Source organism: Eubalaena glacialis, chromosome 15 (assembly GCF_028564815.1).
Source record: "Eubalaena glacialis isolate mEubGla1 chromosome 15, mEubGla1.1.hap2.+ XY, whole genome shotgun sequence".
Classification (NCBI taxonomy): Eukaryota; Metazoa; Chordata; class Mammalia; order Artiodactyla; family Balaenidae; genus Eubalaena; species Eubalaena glacialis.
Genome location: NC_083730.1, coordinates 53,405,537 through 53,430,033, shown reverse-complemented (window position 1 = coordinate 53,430,033; position 24,497 = coordinate 53,405,537). Strand labels below are relative to the sequence as shown.

The 24,497-nt window shown below is 42.9% G+C and overlaps 1 protein-coding gene across 1 annotated transcript in view; it reads right to left on the bottom strand.

The window, feature by feature from the left end:
• NPC1 (NPC intracellular cholesterol transporter 1) overlaps positions 1–24,497 on the bottom strand; it is a 48,833-nt gene that overhangs the window by 14,537 nt on the left and 9,799 nt on the right. The window contains exons 2-11 of the mRNA XM_061170386.1: positions 23,075–23,197; positions 22,023–22,129; positions 19,886–20,061; positions 12,115–12,282; positions 11,296–11,545; positions 9,446–9,519; positions 8,498–8,868; positions 6,838–7,064; positions 4,579–4,679; positions 2,276–2,378 (exon numbers count right to left, since the gene is read on the bottom strand). Coding sequence (XP_061026369.1) covers positions 2,276–2,378; positions 4,579–4,679; positions 6,838–7,064; positions 8,498–8,868; positions 9,446–9,519; positions 11,296–11,545; positions 12,115–12,282; positions 19,886–20,061; positions 22,023–22,129; positions 23,075–23,197 — 1,700 coding nt within the window. The remainder of the gene's footprint in view (positions 1–2,275; positions 2,379–4,578; positions 4,680–6,837; positions 7,065–8,497; positions 8,869–9,445; positions 9,520–11,295; positions 11,546–12,114; positions 12,283–19,885; positions 20,062–22,022; positions 22,130–23,074; positions 23,198–24,497) is intronic.

Genomic DNA, 24,497 nt, shown 5'->3' with positions numbered 1-24,497 from the left:
TGTAGAAAGACAAGCTGTTCTAAAATTCACATGGAATTGCGAGGGGCCCAGAATAGCCCAAATCTTCTTTTTCAAGAAGAACAAAGTAGGAAGATTCACACTTCCCAATTTCAAACTTACTACAAACCAAGAGTAATCAAGACAGTGTGGTTACCAGCACAAGACAAGGACAGGCATACAGATCAAAGGATCAGAACTAAGAGTCCAGAAATATGCCATGTATCTGTCTTCACCTAATTTTCAATAAAGGTGGCAAGACTATTAATGGGGGAAAGAATATCTTTTCAACAAATGGTCTGGGGCAACTGGATAGCCATATACAAATAAATGCAGTTGGACCCTTACCTCATACCATGTATAAAGATTAACTCAATGGATAAAAGACCTTTCAAATGTAAGAGCTAAAACTATAAACTCTCAGAAGAACACATAGGGGTAAATTTCCAGGTCCTTGGGTTAGGCAATGGTTTCTTGGCTATGACACCAGAAGTATGAATAACAAAAGAGAAGATAGATAAATTGGACTTTACCGAAATTAAAAACTTTTGTGTTTCAGAGGATACCATCAAGAAAGGCAAAACACAGACTGGAGAATGGGAGAAAATATTTGGAAATCATACATCTGATAAGGGACTTGTAGAATATATAGCAATTCTTATAATTTGATAATAAAAATACAAATAACCCAGTCAAAAAATGGGCAAAGGATATGAATAAACATTTTTCCAAAAAAGTTATACAAATCGGTGCATGAAAAGATGCTCAAATTCATTAGTCATCACAGAAATGCAAATCAAAACTGCAATGAGGGAATTCCCTGGTGGTCCAGTGCTTAGGACTTCGTGCTTTCACTGCCGTGGCCTGGTTCAAGCCCTGGTTGGGGAACTAAGATCCCGCAAGCTGTGCAGTGTGGCCGAAAAAACAAAACAAAACAAAACAAAAAAACTGCAATGAGATACCACTTCATACCCACTAGGATAGCTGGAATCAAAAAGTCAAATAATAACAAGTGTTGGCGAGGTGTGGAGAGTCTGAAACCTCCATACACTGCTGGTGGGAATGTAAAATGGTGCAGTCACTTTTTTTTTTGGCTGCGCCGCACAGCATGTGGGATCTTAGTTCCCCAACCTGTGGAAGCAGAGCCTTAACCACTGGACCGCCAGGGAAGTCCCATCGGTGCAGTCGCTTTGGAAAAAAGTCTGCCAGTTCCTCAGAGTTACCGTATGACCCAGCAATTCTACTCCTAGATATATACCAACCAAGAGAAATGAAAACATGTTCACACAAAAACTTGTATACGAATGTTTGTAGTATTATTCCTAATAGCCAAAAGGTAGAAACAGCTCAAATGTTCATCAACTGATGAATGGATAAACAAAATATGGTATATCCATAGGATGGGATATTTTTCAGCCATAAAAAGGAATGAAGTACTGACACATGCTACAACTTGGATGAACCTTGAAAACATTATTCTAACTGAAAGAAGCCAGACCCAAAAGTCCACGTACATGATTCCATTCATATAAAAGTCTGGAATAGGAAAATCTAGAGACAGAGAGTAGACTGGTGGCTGTGTAGGGCTGGGTGTTAGGAGGGTGACCACTAAAGGAGATGGGATTTCTTTTTGTGGTAAAGAAAATGTTCTAAAATTGACCATGGTGATGTTTGCACACATCTGTGAATATACTAAAAGCTACTGAACTGTACACTTTAAATGGGTGAACTGTATGGTATATGAATTATATCCCAACAAAGCTGTTCAGAGTCCGTCCTCCTCAGTCCCCTCTTCCCATTCTCTAGAGGTTACACCACAGCTAACTGGTTCCCAGGTCATTTGTTTGATATCTTTTCTAGGCATGGATGGCATGCATAGCATATATTTGTCCAAACACGCTGACTGCAGTTTTTATTTACTATCTTGAACCATTTATTTATCTCACCATCTTTAATGACGAAATAATATTCTACTGTACTTCTCCCTACTAATATACACTCAGCTTGCTCCCAGATTTTGCTGTTAGAAAATAATGCAAGGAACATTTCTGCATAGATACTTTTGCATTCTTGTTGCAGGGATATGTATTAAAAGAATGTTTATAGGTAAATTTATTTATAGATTTTTTTTTCATAGCACCACCAGTACCAAGTGAAAAAAATGGCATAACTTAGATCTACTGTTGGTTAATTTAGTTGAACTAAGTGTAAATGCTTTCTGCTACGGTCCACCTTCCCACAGAAAGAACAGCTTGTTTAGATCCTGTGAGCAACTCACTCTGTTTCCCAGGCCTGGGCCCTCTGGAGCTTCTCTGTATCGTTACAGTAATTATTGACAGGAAAGGTAATCACAAGGGCTGTGGCGTTATTGTAGTTTTGATCTAGAAAGGAAAAAGGTGACATCAAAAAGCAGATTACAAGCGTGCAGAAAACTAGATCAATACGAGGGGAAAATCACAAGCCAGTTAGGTGCCTGGTTTCTCATGGGGCTGAAGCCTATACACACCTGAGCTCGAGGAACACAACAGGAGATCTGGTGCCTGTGTAGTTCAGCTAGTGAAGAAAAAGGACCCTCGTGTGGAAGTAGGCACAGCTGTCATTCGTATCATCATTACTACACGGCACGTGCATGGTGACAATTTCAAACAGAGCGGAAAGGTGTTCAGGGAAAAGCCTCTCTCCTCCCTCAGTCCCCGCCTGTGTCTCAGCTCTCCTCCCCACACCATGGCGCTGTGACTCCTTCCAGCCACGGTCCACGTGCATAAGCACAGTCTCCCCTTCCCTCCTTGTTTACACAAGCAGTGACACACTCTTCTGCAAATGCTGCTTTTAAAGTCATATCCTGAGAATGCTCTGTTTTAGTACACAGAGAGCGTCCTTATTCTTTTTTCTGCTGCATGATATTTCCTAGTATAATTTAACCAATCTCCAGTTGATGGCTATCTTTGCAAATTTTTTTGGTATTATATACAGAATTACTACAAAGAATAACCTGATATTTCCAAGATGTACAATGTAATTCCTAGAATCAATTCTTATAAGTACAATCACAGAATCAAAAAATATGTGCATTTCTAATTTTGATAGATTCCCCCCAACTGCCCTCCAAAGAGGCCATCCTGTTTTTCATTTCTTTCTTCAACAAAATATTTACTGAGACCTACTTTGTGCCAGACATTATCTTAGAGACTATGGATACATCAGTGAGCAAAGGAGATAAAAATCTCGGTCTTCCTGGAGCTTATATTCTAGTAACCATTTATACTTCCACCAACAATGTGGTTTCCCCACATTCATCCACAAAAGATTTTATCAAACACTTAGATCTTTGCTAATCTCGTATGTAAAAGATTGAAGTGAGAGGCATTTCACTAATTTGGAGTGAGGTTCAGCATTTTCCCCATATAACTGAAAGCCACTTGTATTTCTTCTTTTGTTAACACTCATATGGCTCTGCCCACTTTTCTTTTGGGTGGCTGACCTCTTCTCTTTTCCCCAAGAGCTCTCCACATATTAAGGAAATGCTGTCTGTTATGTATACTAACTTCTTTTTTTCTCCAGTTTGCTGTTTGTTTTTTAAACTTTATGTTTGTTCTCTACACAGGAATTTTAAATTCTTATGCAGTCAAATTCATCAGTGTTTCCTTCTGTGGCTTCTGCGTTGTGTGTCCTGCTTAGAAATGCTTTCTCCATTTAAAAATTATTTTAAAAAATTCATCCTGCGTTCTCTTCTAGTACTTTAATAGTTTCACTTCTTATATTGTAATCTTTGTTCCATCGGAATTTACTCTGGTGGAAGGAATAAGGTAGAGAACAAATTTAATTTTGATGGCTGTGGCTACCCAGCTGGTGACACCATCTTTTCCCCACTGATTAGAAACCACGTTGTGTTACATAAGGCAGAGTAAAATTTAAATACAGCTCACAACTTCTCCCTTCCCACTAGGATGAGGAGAAGAACATCCGGCTTCTTCATTAGGCCGGAGAAAAACCTGTTAGGCTTCCTGTAATTAGGCTTCAGATGCCAAAGCTGTCACATGATTCATTACCCCATCATACCTAATATAATCTGCTCCAAGGTGCTGCAGGAACCAGCAAAGAGCAAACCAACTGCCTCTCCCACTATAAAAGTGTTTGAATTCTTAGCCAACTGGTTTAGAAGGAAAAAATCTATCCACTTTGTTTCTTTTCCCCCATCTCACATATTATCTCTCCCCCATTACAGACGTTCTTAACCAGAGGGCTACAGACTCCGCAGGGGCTCTCTCAACGAGTTTCAAGGGTTCCATGAACTCCCTGAAACGGAGCAACGTATTACGTGGATGTACACAATGGCACCACTCTGGGAAAACGTCCTTAGCTGTCGACAGCTTTCCCAAGAGTAACCTAAAAATGGCTAACACCACTTCCTTCAGATGCACAATAAAACCCAAAGCCAAAGGAGATATTATATTTGGGACCCAATATACTGGGTAAACAATAAGAGTGCTCGATTGATGAAATCTTCATAATTACCACTTGACTGTTAATGACAGAACCAAGACTACTTTATCTAGCAGGAAAAGTAAAAGCTTCTCTCACCATCATAGCCTCCTAACACAAGCCACGGGAACACTGGTCCACCAAAGGTCCCCAGGCAAGGATCGTGGAGCAAACTGGTGTCATTCAGGGAGGCGGGAGCCCTGTCAAGAATTCAGAAAACACCACCCAATTAGAACAACCTTAAGACGTCACAGAGACCTAAACGTTTACACAGCAGTCATGAGGCGGATTAAGAATGTGGGCCTGAGGTTGGTTCCTTGGATGAATAATAACAGTTCAGTAGTTGCTTTTGGGGCTAGAAAGGAAGAGGGAAGCAGTGGAAAAAAGGGGTAGGCGCCATGCTAAGCAGTTTGGATTTTTATCCTGTAGGCACTGGGGAACAATCAGATTTGGGGAAAAGGGAGGTCATGAGCTGTTTGACAAAGATAACTCGGGTGGCAAAGCGGAAGGAGGTCTGGAAGTAGGAAAGAAAGAAGCAGGGAGACCAGGCCGGGGACGCCAGCAGTGCAGGACAGACAGACAGACAACCGGTGACAGGGAACCAGCATTTTAGCACAGAAGTCAGGCAGACTCTGGGCACACGTGAAGGTCCTCGTATATAATGTGAACCACCGCCCTTCAGCGCCGAGGGACAAGGGACGGGCTCAGGTCCTGGAGGTCAGGTCACTGCTGGGGGCGAACAGCAGGGCTGCAGGGCTGCACAGAAGCTGAGTCCTGTCAACCCACACATGTGGGGCTCTGCCGCCACACTGCGGGCTTGAGGGCTCATGCTGAGGTTAAAACCCGCAAGAGTTACGTGAGGAAGAGTCCAGGCATCCCGTAAGCGGTAGGCGTTGATGCCATCATGTGATGCGGGGGAAGCAGGAGGTCTGTGCTTGGTTCTGGGCCAGCCGGGCTCCTGCAGGACCTGCGTGCCCCCAGGGGGAATAGCCCAGGGAAAGGTGGAGGGCGAGGAGGGAGCTGAGAGCTGGGGACGCACAAGCAGAACCACAGACAACACACACCCCTGCCGCGCAGGAGAGGAGGTGCTCACGGTGGTGCTTCCACACCTGTGTGAACCACGCTCCCCTCGGGCAAAACAGAGAGAAAATAACATTTTTCTTTAAATATTAAAGTTAAATAATACTGAACCTTTTTTTCCAATTGCCCGTGGCTGCCCTGTACCACCTGTCCTTCGGAGAACACGGCTTTGGGTACATGGGCTACACTTATTGTTTCACGGGCTTGTGTTTATAGCTGTGACATCCTGAAGAGAGTAAACACAGCCCAACCACCTAGAGTCAGTCATATTCCAGTAACAAAAACAGATGGAACCTAAGGTCACCAAAGCAGGCCAGAAGCCAGAGCAGTTGGCTGTCAAGATGTGGTTAATTGAGCAGCACGTTCCAAGGTGACAAGGAATAATTTCTCTGCTTCCATAATGAAGCAACAGCCACAGTGGTGGTCCGATTGGCTGAACAACTGTCTCTGGGCCAGATCAGGCCAAGGTACATGGCATCCAGGGACGGCAGACGCAAGCCACAAGCCGCTCCTCCTGCCGCGGGACAGGCCTAAAGATCACCTCACAGGTCACCAAGCACGGCTTCTCTGTGTCTAATTCAAACCATACACGCACCCTGCCCAGCCAGTCGAGCCTCCGAGGGGAAGCAGCTTCAGTGCCCTCCGATCTAACTGCACTCTAATCCAGCCCCCACTCCTCGAGGGGATGCTGCACATTTTAAAAACTCAGTATCATGAAATAAATTTATATTTGAAAGACAAGAAAAAGCACTCCAGGCTTCTATTTTTGCACTATTTAACCAGCTCAGGAATGCCTGGGGCGGTGTGGTAGATGCAACTATGTGTTATCAATCCAGGCGGGAGTCAGGGGCTGAGCGGTACCTGCCGTTCCTCAATGACACACCACGAATGCCCCGCCCCAGGGCCTTTGAACCTGCTGCCCGTCTACACGGAACACTCCCCCCACCCCCCCACCCCAACTCTCCCAGGCCTCCGTCTTCCCTTCCGCTGAGCAGGTCTCCGCTGCACCGAGAGCGGCACACCCCCTGCACTCCCCACCCTCACCCAGCTTCCTTTCCCCACGGCATCGCCTCGACCTGGCACCATCTCAACCCGGCGTCAGGGCCAGCGGCTACTGTTCACCCTCTGCCTCCCTTCATTAGAACGAAGGCTTCGCCGGGTTTACGCCGGGATCCCGCCGTTTATCCCTGCTGGGGCTCCAGTACCTACAATGGCATGTGGTCACAGCAGGGGCTCCAATGTTGGAGGAATGAAGGAAGGACTGTCCCCGCCACATACCTAACGCAGTACAGGAAGTGTGTGTGGTAATCCGCGTACACAAAGAAGTAGTCTCCTAGTTTGTGGTCCAGCACGGAATGGCTGTTCTGGAAGTAATTTAACACGCTCATGATGGTGCAGTGCTTGTTATATGGTGAGAGGGGGGCCAAGCAGATGTCCTGGAGTGTCACAGTCTCGTTGTTGTAAGATGCAGTAATGTTCTCGATGGCTGTTTGTAAGTCAAGAACCTGAAGGATGATTTTTAAAATAAACAAACCCAGAAATGTATCAGTTTTCCCTCAGAGGTTGACTAACCATTATCACCTGGAGGGGTCAGAAGGTAAAGAGTATTTGGGGAAAATCCTTCCTAAGACAGGGAAGGCTGAGACACACGATGGTTAAAAAAAAAAAAAAATTTTTTTTTTAAAACGTATTTTTGGTGACTTCCCTGGTGGTCCAGTGGGTAAGACTTCACTTTCCAATGCAGGGGGTGAGGGTTCAATCCCTGGTTGGGGAGCTAGGATCCCACGTGCCTCGCAGCCAAAAAACCAAAACAAAACAGAAGCAATACTGTAACAAATTCAATAAAGACTTTAAAAATGGTCCACGTCAAAAAAAAAAAAATTAAAAAAAAAAAAAAAACAAATATATTTTTGCTGAGGAACAGCAAACTGGGATGGAGACCCCACCTAGAGGCACCCAGAGAGAGGAGGGGGCACCACGACAGGTCAGATCCCAGCGCAGGACACACGAACATCTGCCCTCCCACCCTTCTCCACAGGGACCCAAGAGGCCACAGAGGGGAGCCTGGGGTCATCTGCCTGATCTTCCTGACACTCCCTGCCCTCACCAACAAATACCACCTTGCTCCATACTATGGTTATTTATGTATATTCTCATACTTTCTAATAGACAATATATTCCAGGAGGTAAATGACAACATTTGCACCTTTTGCAACAAGCTGGGAAAAAGCAACAGTCATTGGGTGGGAAAAAGATACTACTAAAGTCTTGAGAATATTTTGATGTTTTTTCAAGCTATCAAGACTTTCTGTAGGGCAAGAGCAATGTTTAAAGGAAAAACCATGCAACTGTGCAACTGCTCATTAAGAAATAAGTGGATGCAGTTTATTTACAGATAAGTGTGATAAGGGAGAACGGGCAGGTTTAAAAGCCTTTGTAAGAGCACGGGATGGATCTCATTCCAAATGCACCTCCCACCAAATGCAGGCAGGGAGCCCACATTCAGGCAACACTAAGTTCATTCCTGCAGGTGGGACCAGCAGTGATCCAGCAGCTCCTTCCTAGGTCCCCAGGACAGCATAAGAGGCTTTATCCCTTTGGGTCCTGGTGTATTACTTTTTAATTATCACGGAAAAAAAATCCATAAGTTCCTAAGGTGAATTATAAATACATTCTGTTTCAAAAGAGAAGCGCTCATCTCAATTTCAAGCAAGACCTACTGTATGAAATAAATACCAAAGCGGTCTACAGTAAATTTGTCATTAAATTCAACAGCTATCACTTTTTTGAAAAGTAAGTGAAAAGCGCCTTTACTTTTATCATTAAGGTTCACAAGATAAACCACCACACTCAGCCCCAAACCCACATCAAGTAAACTGGTCAAAAGCTGACAAAGTGCCATGTCCCCCGGAATTGATTTCTGCAAAGAGCAGATTACCTGGTGCAAAATGTCTAGGGCAAGTGGAGGCCCAAAGGGCACATCGGCTCCAGAGGGGATGGGACTGTACGTGTGCGGCTGTGTGAGGGGGGCTTGGATGATAAGCTGCTCGGTGCGGAAGAAAGGTCCGAAGTGTGTGTCGAAGTACTCCTTCTCCTGGCGCGCCTGGCTGCCGGGCGCAGACCACAGGTCCACCGGGTCTGTCGTGACCTGCACAAACACCAGGCCCGAAGAACAGGCAGCGATGAAGGCCACGGAGAAGAACACGATGCAGCCGGGGTGTCGGACGCAGAATGAGCCCCACTGTGAGAAGAGCCGCTGTAGACGGGCCTCGAAGGTGGCACCCAGAGAGTCACAGCAGGACGGCCCCCCTGGGAGAGCGGGAGAGGAAGAGAGGGTGGAGGTTAAGAGCCAAGCCATTCCTGAAAGTCGGAACGGGGAGCGCATCAGCTACCACTGCCCATAGTGGGACTCGCGCCCACACAGGACACACCGGGATGTGCACAGGACGATCCCCACCCCCCCCCCCAGCTACTTGTCTGCTCTGGAAGCAGCCCTGCTCACCTGCCCACACCTATCCCCACCCCTAGAGGAATGGTGCTCACACACAAGCCTCGGAAAAGCAAAGTGCTCTCAGCACTCTGTCCAGAGCAGTTCCCTCCAACCTTTCCTGCTACCCCGGCTCTCAGCCCGCCACGCTGGTGCCTCCACAGCTCTCATCCCAGGCCAGGATCATTCTACTGCTATTATTAACTGCGTGGCTCTGATCTGCCACCCTGACCAGGTTGTTAGTGCCACAAAGGCAAGGACCCTGTCTCCATCACAGCCGTGTCCTCGGCACGAGCCCAGGGCCTCTCCTGGAACAGGTATATCAACGTTTGTTAAGGAAATGAACACTCTCGTGCCAACATGGTCCCAACCCTTTTAGTTAAGTACCAACGTGCCTACCTTTGTCACTGGCATTTACAGAGAAAGCAATATTGCCATCAATGGGGGTGTACTCGGAGACAAAATACCGTTTTCTGGAAAATAAAAGCATGCAAGTTGTGTTCGTGGACCTCGGCACAGTGAGGCTGTTCTTCTGACATTCCCACACAAGCTTCCCCGTTGAAAGCTCACTTCCTCATCCTGTTTGCTTCCTCCCTAATTGGTGCCTGCCTTCCCTTAAGTTCTCTTGCTCTGGGTCTCTCTGCTCATCAGTCTCAGGGAAAAATTTATGAGAATATTAAAAAAACAAATTAATAAAGGATAATTTCACCTTGTAGCCCTCATTCACATTTAAAAGTTTTAGGTTCTTTAAAAACACAGTAAACACTATATTGCAGGAGCAATGAGCACATCTAGTGCCTAGATCTTGGTTTCTAAACACCATTCTCCAATGAAAGGAACCAGGACTCCTTGCAGAAGAGGATGCTTCTAGGGCTGGAGCAGGGAAAATAAGAGAACATATTGTGATTCCAGAAAATAAGAACAAGCTTGAGAATTGGGGGGTGGGTGGGGGGGTGGGGCATGCTTAAAAAAACATAAGAGCCACCAGAAGATGCTCCCAGTGGTCAAAACTGGGAAAATTTGAGCAATAAGATAAATGATGATACTGAACAGAGACCACAGAATTTTTTTAAAAAGTCCATGATGTAAACATAACTGAATAAATAAATAAGTAGAGGAGAAGGGGTAACTCTGTACAGAGCAAGCCCAGTTAGTACGTGGAGAAGGAACGAGGGAAATACAAAGTCACCAGCAGGCAAACACCACAGGAAATAAGTGTTGAAGACAAGATCCACGGATGGATGCTAAAATCAGTGGGCGACAGTTTGAGGAGAAACAAGGTATTAACATAGTCTCAACATACCTCCTCTAAGATATTTATCAACTCCAAAGGGAGAAATAGTAACTTCACTATTACTGTAGTGGAGAAACCCAGCAGACACCTTCTTAACCAAGAGATCGAGGCTAACCTCACCAGTGATGAGACATATTGACATCATAAGCCCTTGATATGATACATTGAGAAAGACAAGTCACTTCTGTGATATTGTCAAAAACACCTAACCTCAACCTAATCACGAGAAAATATCAGATAAAGCCAAACTGGGGCACATTTTACAAAATAACTGACCAGCACTCATCAAAAGTGTCAAGGCCATAAGAGAAAAGGAAAGATGAGAAACTGTCACAGATTGGAGGAGGTGAATAAAACAAAAAGTGAACGTGACATAGGATCCTGAAACAGAAAAAGGGTGTTAAGAGAAAAAACTGGTGAAACTTGAAAAAAGACTGTGGTTTAGCCAACAACAGTATACCAATGTTATTTTCATGGTTTTGATTAAATTATATCCCATGGGTGATGTGCGTTGTAACACTAGAGGAAGCCGGTAGAGGATATAAATAAACTCTATTATTTTTGTACCCTTTTGGTGAGTCTAAAATTATTTCAAAATAAAAACTTTAAAAAAAATGTGTTGTCCTAAGTCAAGACGCAGATATCTAAAAGGACTACAGTATTGCATTTGAAAGGATCTGAATCAGATTTGGCTCATGAGACTTTCTGTTAAAGAATGGCTGCTTTAAATCACACGCCATTTTGAATAAATCAATGAAACTGACTTCAAATGTTTCAACGGCTAAATAGGCTTTTGACTATTGACTAGTTGCAGGACATAAGCAATTCATGGAGTGGTATTCATGCAGATATTTGTTTCCTATTCTAATGAACCAAAGTCTACCGAGCGAAAGCTAGAAGTGCCACTTGGGTAATTTTGCTCTTCTTGTCCTGGAGGGAAAACAAAACGGATTACCTGTAGCACCACACGGCAAAGAATGCACCAAAAAACACGAGCAGGAATGCCATGTAGGTGCTCCACATGATGACGTACATGGCGTCCAGACCCAGGATTCTCCAGGGAACAGGAAGGGCTGGGGGCTGGGGCTTGGGCCCACAGACGATCAAGCAGTCCTGGCAGCTGCAGGGCCCCGTGACCTCATCCACGGACTCGTCACAGCCCTTGGTGGCATTGTTCATGGGCTCCATCCCATGGGCTGGAAGATCTGTGGGAAGGATTGTGTTGAGTGAGAATCTCCATTAAAAAAAAGCAAACACTACAAGGCTTGTATTAAATTATATTTAAACCCAATGATAAGCACACTGAAAGAAGTAACACAAATGGAAGAATAAAAAGGACTGGAGGTTTCTGGGTGATCAAGTTATGTTTTGCTGCTTAGTCCTGTAAAATTTTAAGTTAACCTCAATAACTCTGGGCATAGGGTTTGTCACCGAGATCCAAGTCTACCACATTCCACGGTAAACCTTCAATCAAGTTTTATCTCCACTGAGGAGCTAGTCTAACGCTATGGCAGAGCTTTTGAAAAAACTTTTTTTAAAAAACAGCTTATTCCTTCAATTCTGTAGCAACACCTGAAGGCAATTCTTCTATCTCCACTCCCATGCCCAGCCCCTAACCAACCAGGGGCAGGATAAATGCTCTAGTTACCTCTCGCACTGGAGGAAACTCTAGGACCTAGTCATCTGAATTTATCTTCCTACTGCAGGTTAAGGTTCCTGGGCTTTAAAAAAATCCTAAGTACAATACACTAAACGTGGAGGTCTTCATCCCCACCTGAAAAGATGGGCGTGATGGTGAAAGGCGCCTGGCCGTTGTCCTTGTTGAACATGTACTCGATCCAGTTGGTGGCGTTGCAGGCTTCGGCCTCCTTCCCGCACAGCAGCCCCAGGGCTTTCTCGTTACTCGAGGGGGCCTCCACGTCCTTGCAGGCATTGTACATGGCTGGCAGGGGAGTAAGGGAAAAGACTGAAGCCGCGCTGCTTTAATTCACCAGATGAGATCTTACCGGAGGCCTCTCACATGTGACCTTGGAAATCCAGACACACTGCAAGCGGGAGCCGCGGGCTGGGACTCGGGACAGTAAACACTAAGGGCGGGAACGGAGGTCACCTCTGAAACCGGCTTGTCACCCTACAAGTAACATCAGGCCAGATTCCAAGCAACTTAAAAGTCAAAGACAGGAAAGGCTTATTACGTCATCCCAGTATCACCCCCAGTGCATGCAACAGCATCCTGAAGGCCGAGCAAGAAGCTAAGGACCTCAGTGCCTGTTCAGCCAGCAAAGCTGGTTCCAGGAAACTACAGCTGGAGAATGATGGCACTTCCAGGGTAAAAATTGGTTTCAGGACAGACTTCACATGTGAATGACCCTAATACCACTCTCTTTTTGGGTTTTATTTTAGTATGCATAAAGACAACACACGAAATAAGAATGTCAATGACATTTTGCACACGAGGAAGCAGTGGTAATGGGTCCTATCTTAATATTCAATTACCAGTCCCTGCTTGTTAGAAACTTACCAGGACCTTCTTCCCCTAAACTTTAAGGAGATACTTATAAATTCATTGTGTTTTACCCTCACTCTTGAAAGACAATTTAGCTAGAGCGATAGTAGCTTCTTTAGAACTATGATAATTCCATTGCCTTCGGGCCACTATCATTGCTGGTTAGAAAATCTCCAACTGTCATTCTTTTGAAGTGATTTCTATCTTTTCTCTACTTGCTTTGAAGTGATTTCTATCTTTTCTCTACTTGATATTTGTCTTTGGAATTTTATAGTTTTTATAAGCTATATTTAGGTATGGATTCCTTTTTTAAATAGCTTTATTGAGATAATTCACATACCATACCATTCACCAATCTAAAGTTAAAATCTAATGGCTTTCAGCATATTCATAGATATGTGCAATCACCACCACAGTCAATTTTAAAACACTTTCATCACCTTAAAAAAAGAAACCTGGTGGGGCTTCCCTGGTGGCGCAGTGGTTGGGAGTCTGCCTGCCAGTGCAGGGGACACGGGTTCGAGCCCTGGTCTGGGAAGATCCCACATGCCGCGGAGCAACTGGGCCCGTGAGCCACAATTACTGAGCCTGCGCATCTGGAGCCTGTGCTCCGCAACAAGAGAGGCCGCGATAGTGAGAGGCCCGCGCACCGCGATGAAGAGTGGCCCCCGCTTGCCGCAACTAGAGAAAGCCCTCGCACAGAAACGAAGACCCAACACAGCCATAAAGAAAGAAATAAAGAACTGATTGAAGGACTTTAAAAAAAAAAAAAAAAAAGAAACCTGGTATCATTAACTAATGCTCCCTTATCTCCCCATCCCCTCAAGCCCTAAGCAACCATTCATCTACTTTTGTCTCTATAGATTTGCCTATTTTGGACATTTCATATAAATGTAATCATATAATATATAGTCTTTTGACTGGCTTCTACCACTTAGCATGATGTTTTCAAGGTCCATCCATGTTGCAGCATGGATCCATATTTCATTCCGTTTTACGGTCAAATAATATTGCGTCATATGGATGTACCACATTTTGTTTATCTGTGCATCAGTTGATGGATAGCTTCATTGTTTCCACCTATTATGAACATATGTTTTCATTTCTCTTGTGAGTGGAACTGCTGGGTCATACGGTAACTCTATGTTTAATTGTTTCAGGAACTGCCAGACTGTTTCCCAAAGTGACTGCACCATTTTACATCCCCACTAGCAGTGTATGAAGGTTCTAATTTCTCTACATCCCCGCCAACATTTATCTTTCTGATTCTAGCCACCCTAGTAGGTGTGAAGCGGTACCTCACTGTGGTTTTGATTTGCATTTCCTTGATGACTAATGATCTCAAGAACCTTTTCATGAGCTTATTGACCATTTGTATAACATCTTGGAGAAATGTTTACTCAGATCGTTTGCCCATTTTTAAATTGGGTTATCTACTTATTGAGTTGTTAGAAGTCTTTGTATATTCTAGATACAAATCCTTTATTAAATACATGATTTGCAAATATTGTTTTCACCTCTTTTTGATGGTGTTCTTCGAAGCACAAGTTTTTTATTTTGATCAAGTCCAAGATATCTATTTCTTCCTTTTGTTTGCTCATGTTTTTGCTGTCATATCTAAGAATTCATTGCCAAATCTGAGGTCATGAAGATTTATCCTGATTTTTTTCTTTTTTTTTTTTAATTTTTAATCCTGATGTTTTCTTCTAAGAGTTTTGTAGATTTAGCTCTTACATTTAGGTCTTTGATCCATTTTAAGTTTTTAAATGCAATTTTTAAAGGTTACACTCCATTTACAGTTATTGCAAAATATTGGCTATATTCCTCATGTTGTACAGTACATCTTTGAGTCTATCTTATACCCAATATTTTGTACCTCCCACTCCCCCAGGTTTACATGCCGCCCCCCCACCCCTCGCCACTGGTAACCACTCGTTTGTTCTCTATATCTGAGTCTCCTTTTTTGTTATATTCACTAGTTTGTTGTACTTTTTAGATCCCACATATATAAGTGAGATCATACAGTATTTAATTTTGTCTGTCTGACTTATTTCACTTAGAATAATGCATCCATCCATGTTGCTGCAAACATTTTAAGTTAATTTTTGTATATGGTGTGAGGTAAGGGTACAACTTTGTTCTTTTGCATGTGGCTATCCAGTTGTCCAAGACCACTTGTTGCAGACTATTCTTTCCCCCATTGAATGGTCTTGACACCCCTGTCAAAAATCCGATGACCACAGATGTATGGGATTATTGTCAATTCTGTCTCATTTCTTTGTATGTCTCTATCCTTATACCAGTACCATACCATCTTGTTTTCCACTGGTTGGTAGTAAATTTTGAAACTGGGAAGTGTGATTCCTCCTATTTTGTTCTTCTTTTTTGGATTGTTTTGGCTATTCTGGATCCCCTGTAATTTCATGTGAATTTAAAAATCAGCCTGTCCATTTCTACAAAGAAGTCAGTTGGGATTCTGATAGGGATTGCACTGGCTCTGTAGATCAATTCGGGGTGTACTGCCATCTTATAACAATATTAAGTCTTTGATCCATGAACACAAGATGCCTTTCCATTTATAAAGATCCTCTTTAATTTCTTTTAATAATGTTCTTTAGCTTTTAGAGTATGTTTCACACTTTTTTTGTTAAATTTATTCCTAAGTATTTTATTCTTTTTGATACTATTGTAAATGGAATTTTTTTTTTAATTTCACTTTCAGATTGTCCATTTCAAGTGTATAGAAATACAACTGATTTATATATATATTCTCTCTCTTTTTTTTTTTTTTGGCCACGCCATGCAGTATGTGGGATCTTAGTTCTGCGACCAGGGATGAAACCCACGCCCCCTGCAGTAGAAACAAGGAGTCTTAACCACTGGACTGCCAGGTAAGCCCCTATTCTATTTCTTCTTAATTTATCTGGTTTAAGGATTCATTTTCTTTTCCTAAGTCTGAAGATTCATCTCTCATCCATTCTGGAAAATCCCCAGCCATTATCCTTTTGCTTACTGTCTCTCCCCAGCTCTCTTACCCCCATATGTCACTTTTAATGATTTCCAGAACTTTATATCTCTATGCTGTTTTCTGAGTAATTCCCTCATATCTTGCAGCTAACCATTTGGTTTTCAGGTTTTAATTTTATCAAATATTTCAAGGATACGGAAAACATGGAGATTATGATTCTCATGTACTTGCCACCCACCTCTACCGACCTTACTATTTTACAACATTTGCCTCAACATTAACAAAAACGCATTATAGATATAGCTGAAGCTCCCTCACTATCCCTTCCTATGGGCATCCCCCCTTCCCCAAGGTAATCACAATCCTGAGTTTGATGTTTATTTTTCCCATGCACATTTGTGTACTTTTACGATATATTGTATCCATAAATATGTAGTACTGTTTAATATAAACATACTACATATGTTGTTACTTACTTTCAGTCAGTATTTTTAAGTGTCATTCACGTGACTGACACAATCCTAATTCATCCATTCTAACATAACAGACTATGACTATGCTCCAGTATACTGATCTGTTCTCCTCTTAATTAGCATTTAGTGTCTCCAATGTTTTTTTAAAATGGCCTTTATTTTTTAGAGCAGTTTTAGGTTCACAGTAAAACTGAGCAGAGAGCACAGAGGGTTCCCATATAATCACTGCCTCTACACAAGCACAACCTCCCCACTATCAGCAGCACCAGAGTTGTGCATCTGTTACAAATGATGAATCTACATTGACATCATATTCGCCCAAAGTCCACAGTTTTTGTTACGGTTGCCTCTAGGTACTGTACATTCTTTAGAGTTTTGGCAAACATATAATGACATACATCCACCATTATAGTATCAACTATTAGTTTTACTGCCCTAATAATCCCTGTGCTCCACCTATTCGTCTCTCCCTGCCCCCAACCCCTGGCAACCACTGATCTTTTTACGGTCTCCATAGTTTTGCCTTTTCCAAAGTGTCACAGAGTTGGAATCACACAGTATGTAGTCTTTTCAGGTTGGCTTCTTTCACTTAGTAACATGCATTTAAGGTTCCTCCATGTCTCTCCATGGCTTGATAGCTTGTTTCTTTTCAGTGCTGAATAATATTCTGTTGTCTGGAGGTACCACGGTTTCTCCATTCACCTACTGCAAGACATTATTGGTTGCTTCCAAGTTTGGCAGTTACGCATAAAGCTGCTACAAACATCCACGTATGGGTTTTCATGTGGATATGCATTTTCAACTCTCTTGGGTGAAAACCAAGGAGCATGATTACTAGAATGTGTGGTAAGAATGTTTTTCAGTATACATATAACTGATTCACTTTGTTATACAGCAGAAACTAACACAACACTGTAAAGCAATTATACTCCAATAAAGATGTTTAAAAAAAGAATATTTTTCATTTTCTAAGAAGTTGCCAAATTGTGTTCCAAAGTGGCTGTACCATTTTGCATTCCCAGCAGCAATGAATGAGAGTTCCCATGGCTCCACATCCTCGCTAGCATTTGGGGGTGTCAGGGTTTTGGATTTTGGCCATTCTAATAGGTGTGTAGTGGTATCTCGTTGTTTTTTGTTTTTTTTGTGGCTGCATTGGGTCTTCGTTGCTGTGTGCAGGCTTTCTCTAGTTGCGGCGAACGGGGGCTACTCTTCGTTGCGGTGCGCAGGCTTCTCTTGTTGCAGAGCACGGGCTCTAGGCGCGCCAGCTTCAGTAGTTGCAGCACGTGGCTCAGCAGCTGCAGCAGCACACGGGCCCTAGAGCATGTGGGTTTCAGCAGTTGTGGCACGCAGGCTCTAGAGCACAGGCTCGGTAATTGCGGCACATGGGCTTAGTTGCCCCAAGGCATGTGGGATCTTCCCGGACCAGGGATTGAACCCGTGTCCCCCGCATTGGCAGGCGGATTCTTAACCACTGTGCCACCAGGGAAGTCCCTCGTTGTTGTTTTAATTTAGAATTCCCTAATGACATATGATGTTGAACATCTTTTCATATGCTTATCTGCTATTCATGTATCTTCTTTGGTAAGGTGTCTGTTCAGGTCTTTTGTCCACTTTTCAATCAGGTTGTTCACTTCCTTATCGTTGAGTTTTAAGAATTCTTCCTATATTTTGGGTAACAGTCCTTCATGAGATTATGTCTTTTGCAAATATTTTCTCCCCGTCTGTGCTTGTCTTCTCATTCTCTTGATGTCTCCAATTTTTCATGATCACAGAAATGCTACAATGAACGTTTTTATATGGTTCTCCCTCCTTACATGCATTAAGAGTTTCTCTAAGGTAGGCACCTCTAAGTGGAATTTCTGCGGTGAGGGTATATTTATCTTCAAGTTTACCAGGTATTGCAAAACTATTTTTCAAATGGTTTTCAAACACTCACACCAAGTTACAGTTACCAGTGGAGTAGTATATTAGCATTCCTCTGCCTCTACATCCTCACCAATATTTCAAATTGACCAATTTTTAAATCTGTGCCAATCTGATATGTGAAATGGTAGCTCACTGTTTTAATCTGCATTTCACTGATTGCTACAGATGCTAATTATCTGTATTTATAAATTCTTTCACTTCTGGTTTCTGCTTTTCCTCTCTTGTCTAGAATCCTTTCTTACCTTAAAGTCATAAAGACATTCTATATTTACTTCTAAAAATTTCCAAGATCAGGATTTTTACTTTGTTAATCAAAAATAAAAATTAGATGAATAATTAATTTCTCACTCCATTTATCAACTAGCCCACTCTTTCCCTTAATGATTTGTAACAACACACCTGTTATATATCAACTGCCCACATGGATGGTTCTGTTTCTACACAGAATGATCTCTCTTCATCCTGTCAGGCTGTCTTTTACGTCACATCTTTTGGTAGATTTATTCCTAGGTACCCTACTTTTTGTTGCTTTTGTGAATGGGATCTTTTTTCTAGTAAGTTTTTTTGTTACGTTTTTAACTGATCATTATAATTAAATTTATATGTTGCTCTTATAGTCAACAACTTTGATGAATTATTTTCTTATTTTATTTATTGTTTTTGGGCACATTCTTTATTCAGCTGCATCTAATCTTCTTTTAATCCACTTAAATGACTATTTCTTTTTTTTTTTTTTTAATTTTTGGCTGCATTGGGTCATCGTTGCAGCACACGGGCTTTTCTCTAGTTGTGGCGAGCGGGGGCTACTCTTCATTGCAGTGCGTGGGCTTCTCATTGCAGTGGCTTCTCTTGTTGTGGAGCACGGGCTCTAGGCACGCAGGTCTCAGTAACTGTGGCACACAGGCTCAGTAGTTGTGGCGCGCAGCTCTAGAGCGCAGGCCCAGTAGTTGTGGTGCATGGGCTGAGTTGCTCCATGGCATGAGGGATCTTCCCGGACCAGGGCTCAAACCCGTGTCCCCTGCATTGGCAGGCAGATTCTTAACCACTGCCTGCCTGTTATGTATCTTAACCACTGCGTCACCAGGGAAGCCCTATAGTTCTATTTCTAATCTGTTCATTCTTTTTCCTTAGTGTCCTATTCTTTTAGAATTCTTTCATTTCAGTCATTTTCAACAAACATGACATGGTCTTTTTCAGATTGTTCTATGATTTCTAGTTGCTGGGGTACCCTTTCTCCTATTTGTTACACCTGCTTACTTTCCCTTCTCGTGATCTGTTTCTTCATAGTCAAAAATCTCTCCTCTGCCAACTAGTTCTACCTTCCACCCCATCTCCTCAGTCTTGCAGTAATTCATGAAGTTATGCCTTTCATGTCCACTAGAACCAAAGTTCCAATGGTTTCTAAAATGTATAGAAATAAGCTTGCACATACTAAAAATTTCCATGTGGGAACTTATACTTAGGAAGGAGTGAAAGCAAATACTTTAAGGAGATTGTATAAAAGGCTGTAGCTCAAGTCCCAGGATACAAGCAAAGCAACAACTCACATTTCAAGGCCAATGGAACTAAAAACTGTCATTTTCACAGAGTTGACAGGACAACAAAAAGGGACAATTTGATCCACTGTCCTGATACCAAATATAAAAGAGGAATAATTTAAAAGTTTACTTACCATTGGCAAAACTCTCTCCAACATAGTATTGTAATTCTTTTACATTTGTTTTTGTCTGGTTTGTAACAGGATCAACATAATCTTCCGTTGCTGTAACGTTCAGAAACTCACTTTGTCGAGGGCTACATGTCAGCTCACAAAACAGGTTCACTAGGTTATAAAAACAGGATGGACATCTAAAAGGAAAAGTAAACTACTATGTATGATTTCACGGATGATAGAGCCAGCAAAAAGATGATTTAAAATAGACAAAGAATGTTTAAAATTTATTGTAAAACGGCAAATGGATTACCATGAGGACATATTAAACCCAGCAATTCCAAACCTAAAACCTCATGTTAAAATAAAGACACCTCTTTAGAAACTGCCCTAATTACTACATTTGTGCTGCCCAGATGTAATTTCAAAAAGAGACAAATGCTCTCTGAATTCTGCACTTTATAATTCAGACATGTTTTCTCTGTCTTGAAGTTAGAAGGACTTAGAAGCATCATGGTGACAATTCTGATTGAGAAGAAAAAAGGGAAAAAATGAGATTTATACATTAGAGTTTTCATCTTATAACCTACTGAAGGGCTCTCTCAGATATCTCTCTCAGATAATCCTAGGCTCTCTCTAAACACAAGAGGATTTCCCCGTGACATGAGAAGATAAAGAGAACAGCAGTGGTGTCCTCTGGCTGCATGCATTTCAGAAGCACCCGGGTTTTCATAAGAACCACAACTGTCTGCTGTCTTCCAGGTTCAAAGTTTAAGCTTCTAATGTTGACCAGTTATGTGGCAGAAGACCTCTCTCTCCTCTTTGGTTCACCGTTATCTGCAAAAGCTATTGCTTCATCAGACTTGCATTCTTGCAACAAAACCAATCAAGATTGCTCTCTATTCTGAACCCATCCAGACGACCACATGCGACACAGAACAAGGAAGGTGTGGTCCCAGCCTTCAAAGCCTCTGGTCTAGTGAAGGAGCAGACACCCACGCTGACTTGCTTTCAGGAGTTCCATGCTTTACTGTGACAGACAGGAACGACAATTACACCATTCAAACAGAATTCGCTCTTGGGGTGCACAGTTTTCTACTACTTTCCATAAATTACAAACCTCTTTCCATGTTACTCCATTTAATCTCTACAATCATCAGTTGGGACAGCTGCATAGTATTCCATATTAGCATCTCACTGTTTGCTATTATAAATAAAACTTTGCTACCTCTGACAACACGGGGGAAACTTGGTTATCTTTTGATGTTTACGCCCATAATACCTCACGTAGAGCAGGTGCTAGATAAATGTATTTTGGCTAAATGACAGCTCCAATCTGGCTACAGCAACATCCACTAGGCTTCCTTCCACAAGATAAGCTGGCCTGATTAGAGTCGCAACTTTCTGATCTATTATATTGTTTGCTGTCCTCAGAGAACAATTTACAGATGGTTTTCCACTCTACATTGCCGACTGAAAATCTGAGAAGCAAGGTTTCCTAGTGGACACCGACCTGTGCCCTGTCACCTGCAGTGACACCTGCATAGAGAAGCACATGTCCTTCCCATCCGCCTTTATCAGGGTGCTCAACGTGCTGTTCTAAAGACCACCACCAGTTCGTTCTTCTGCACATTCGAGAACTGCTGGGTAAGCTTAGAGAACATGTATTACAAAGCCCTTTTCACTGCCCCAGTCACACAGAACACACTGGATGGCAAACTAATTTTGACAAAACCAGCCGACTCTGCCAAAACAAGCTTTGAGCAGTTACCAAAGGCTCTACCGAGGCTCTACCGAGGCCGGGGTCACCATAGGAAGAGAGAACCACGCACAAAGCAGGGGAGGGAGGCAATGCAAGGGACTGCACGGAGGAGGGTCTCAGGTCAGAGAAATGGGCAGGACCCCCTCTCCTCCCCACAGCGCGAAGGGGCTCAAGTCTGAAAGGACCCAAACCCCAGTGCAGGTCCCCTTTGGGATGAAGACATCTCAGAGGAAAACCAAGTAGCAACTCTGAATGTAAAGAGAGAGAGAACTGAGTCTGATAATTATTACTTTATCAGAAGTTACTGTTTATTTCTGAGAAGTCATCAGATAGCGTTCTTAAAACAAGAACTAACTTTTAAACCCATTTTTCCTGCATGCCTGGCGGTCAACCCACCTGGACAGAAACTGCAGAGGCAGCTGCAGGTTGTCTTTCAGTGTCCGAAGCTGCTGAACATCACAGCAAAGACTGACGTTGCCGAAGAAGAACCCTGGACAGAGTTCCTTTCGGGTGAGAAAGCACGGACATCAGAGGAGCACAGTTAAATAAGGACAAGCATTCCTCAAATATAAGACCATTTTATTCATATCGCCCTTTTTAGGTACACAAGGGTACCTACATGCAAAGTGCTTGCAGAATTCTTTTAAAAGGCTATCAGAGTTACTGTTTATAACTAGGGATTCACAAAAGTAGAGGCAGCAGAGGCATTTTAATTTTTTTTTTCCTAATTGGGAAGCTAATCTCTACAATCATCAGTTTGGACAGCATTTCCTCCCTTGACAATCATTTTACCTCTTTTTAGGTTATTTGGTTAAGTTTAACCAGAATGCTATTTACTCTTTCCATCAGTCACTCCAGGGAATGTCGAATGCCTTTAATAATTCTGATGAAAGGAGTAAGTCCAGGTGACCCGCTACCGTATCAACTGCAGCCTCTAAGACCAGTCTTTCCACCTGGATTTTTCCAGTTCTTTTCTAATATCCCTGTGTATCAGGGATGGTGAAAGAGACAACAGGAAACAGATTCCTGGTAGCAGCCAAAGTTCATAGGCTCTTGGTGGAAACCGGAGGAATCACTAAAGTGAACAGAGGACAAGGGAGTCACAGCCACTTAGCAGCCTCGTCCACTCAAGTCCTGAAATCCAGGAACAAAAAGAGTTAACTTTGAGTGTATTTTGAAGAAGCTGCTAAAGCAACATCTGAGGTACCAAGATCAGTCCCTAAGTAGTAACCTGATAATGGGAAACTTTATGAGCAAGGTATAGTCAGCCCCCAAAAATTACGCCTCTGGAGTTATGTTATCTTCTTTGTGCTACAGATAAGAGTTTGGGATAAGAAAAGCCCATTCATTTCATCTCTATCCCCACCCCACGGTAATATTTAAGGTATAATTGCAGAGGATCTCTGATTAGCATTTTGTGTTCCCAACGCCCAAGACAACTAACTCACCTGCACCAGGTCATAGCCATCCTCTGGCAACGGCTTTGGTGGCTCAGAATATCTGCAATTGTACCTCTTATCTCCAGATGCAATTCCACACTCTCCATACCAAACACAGGACTGTGAAAATACCTACAAAAGTCAACCCAAAACTCACTTCATTAGGGCCTCAGGGATAACACAAAGTTCAACAGCAAAGGGCACCCACTCAAGCCCCATTCACAGAAGCTTCCAAGGTTATCTGCAAAGCCAAGTAACAGCAAGAGGCACTGGTTAGTTTAACATTTTGACAAATATTAATTAAAATAGACCAAAATGGACTTGTCAAGTCAGTCAGCGAAGGAAGTAATAGAAATTCCTTATTTACATGATTTCTACTTCCTGCTAGTTTATTTATTAATAAGAGGAAGCTACAGTTCCACATAAGAGTCACTAACAATCAGTGTAGAAGAAAGCAAGATAGTATGTGAGTCTGTGATTACTAAAGCTCTATTTTTGCACATCTGTATAAGGAACTGTGTCAGGTCTAAATAATGAAAGATCATTTGCATATCTGTTAAGGTTAATTAATATCAGCACACCATGAGTAACGTGAAGAAAAGACCGTAAGGAGGATGAGCAAGAATGAATACCTTGTCCTCCAGATTTAAGTAAAAGGCAAGAAATGTGCTCACTTTAAGGAAAATCACCTCAGAATCTTAAAAATATAAAACCTCTTGTGTAAAGATTCCTCAAGAGCCACTCCTATTTCCCACGTGAGAGTCACACAGCAGTGGGGTTGGGGGGAGGAGGGCACCATGTGACTCATCCCATCAGCAAGGCCACCGAGCTCCACCAAGCTGGCCAGGGTCACGGCCGGCGTGACCTTGCAATCAGCTATCATGTAGGGAAACAGGGACTGTCGAGAAGCAACCATGGATCCCAAGATACCTGGTGGAAAAGCCATTTAAAAAAAATTGGCATAGAAGCAAGAGAGTGAATTCCCTCCAGGGGCAGTGGCACATGGGCCGCACACCGCAAGGAGTTAAGCTGGGCTGTGTTGGTCGCCGGCATCAAGACACAAATCCCACAACAGGCCCTGAAAACATGAAAGGAAAAACAGGCAGGAGGTTGAGGGGTGTTGAGGGGAAATCTAAGGGTCCAAATGACTTGTCTCTGAATTCATTCTTCAGATATTTTAAAACAGAAATTATGACTTACCCCATCTTGTTTCATTAAAAGTCATGGGCTTCCCTGGTGGCGCAGTGGTTGAGAATCTGCCTGCCAGTGCAGGGGACACGGGTTCGAGCCCTGGTCTGGGAAGATCCCACATGCCGCGGAGCAACTGGGCCCATGAGCCACAACTACTGAGCCTGCGCGTCTGGAGCCTGTGCTCCGCAACAAGAGAGGCCGCGATAGTGAGAGGCCCGCGCACCGCGATGAAGAGTGGCCC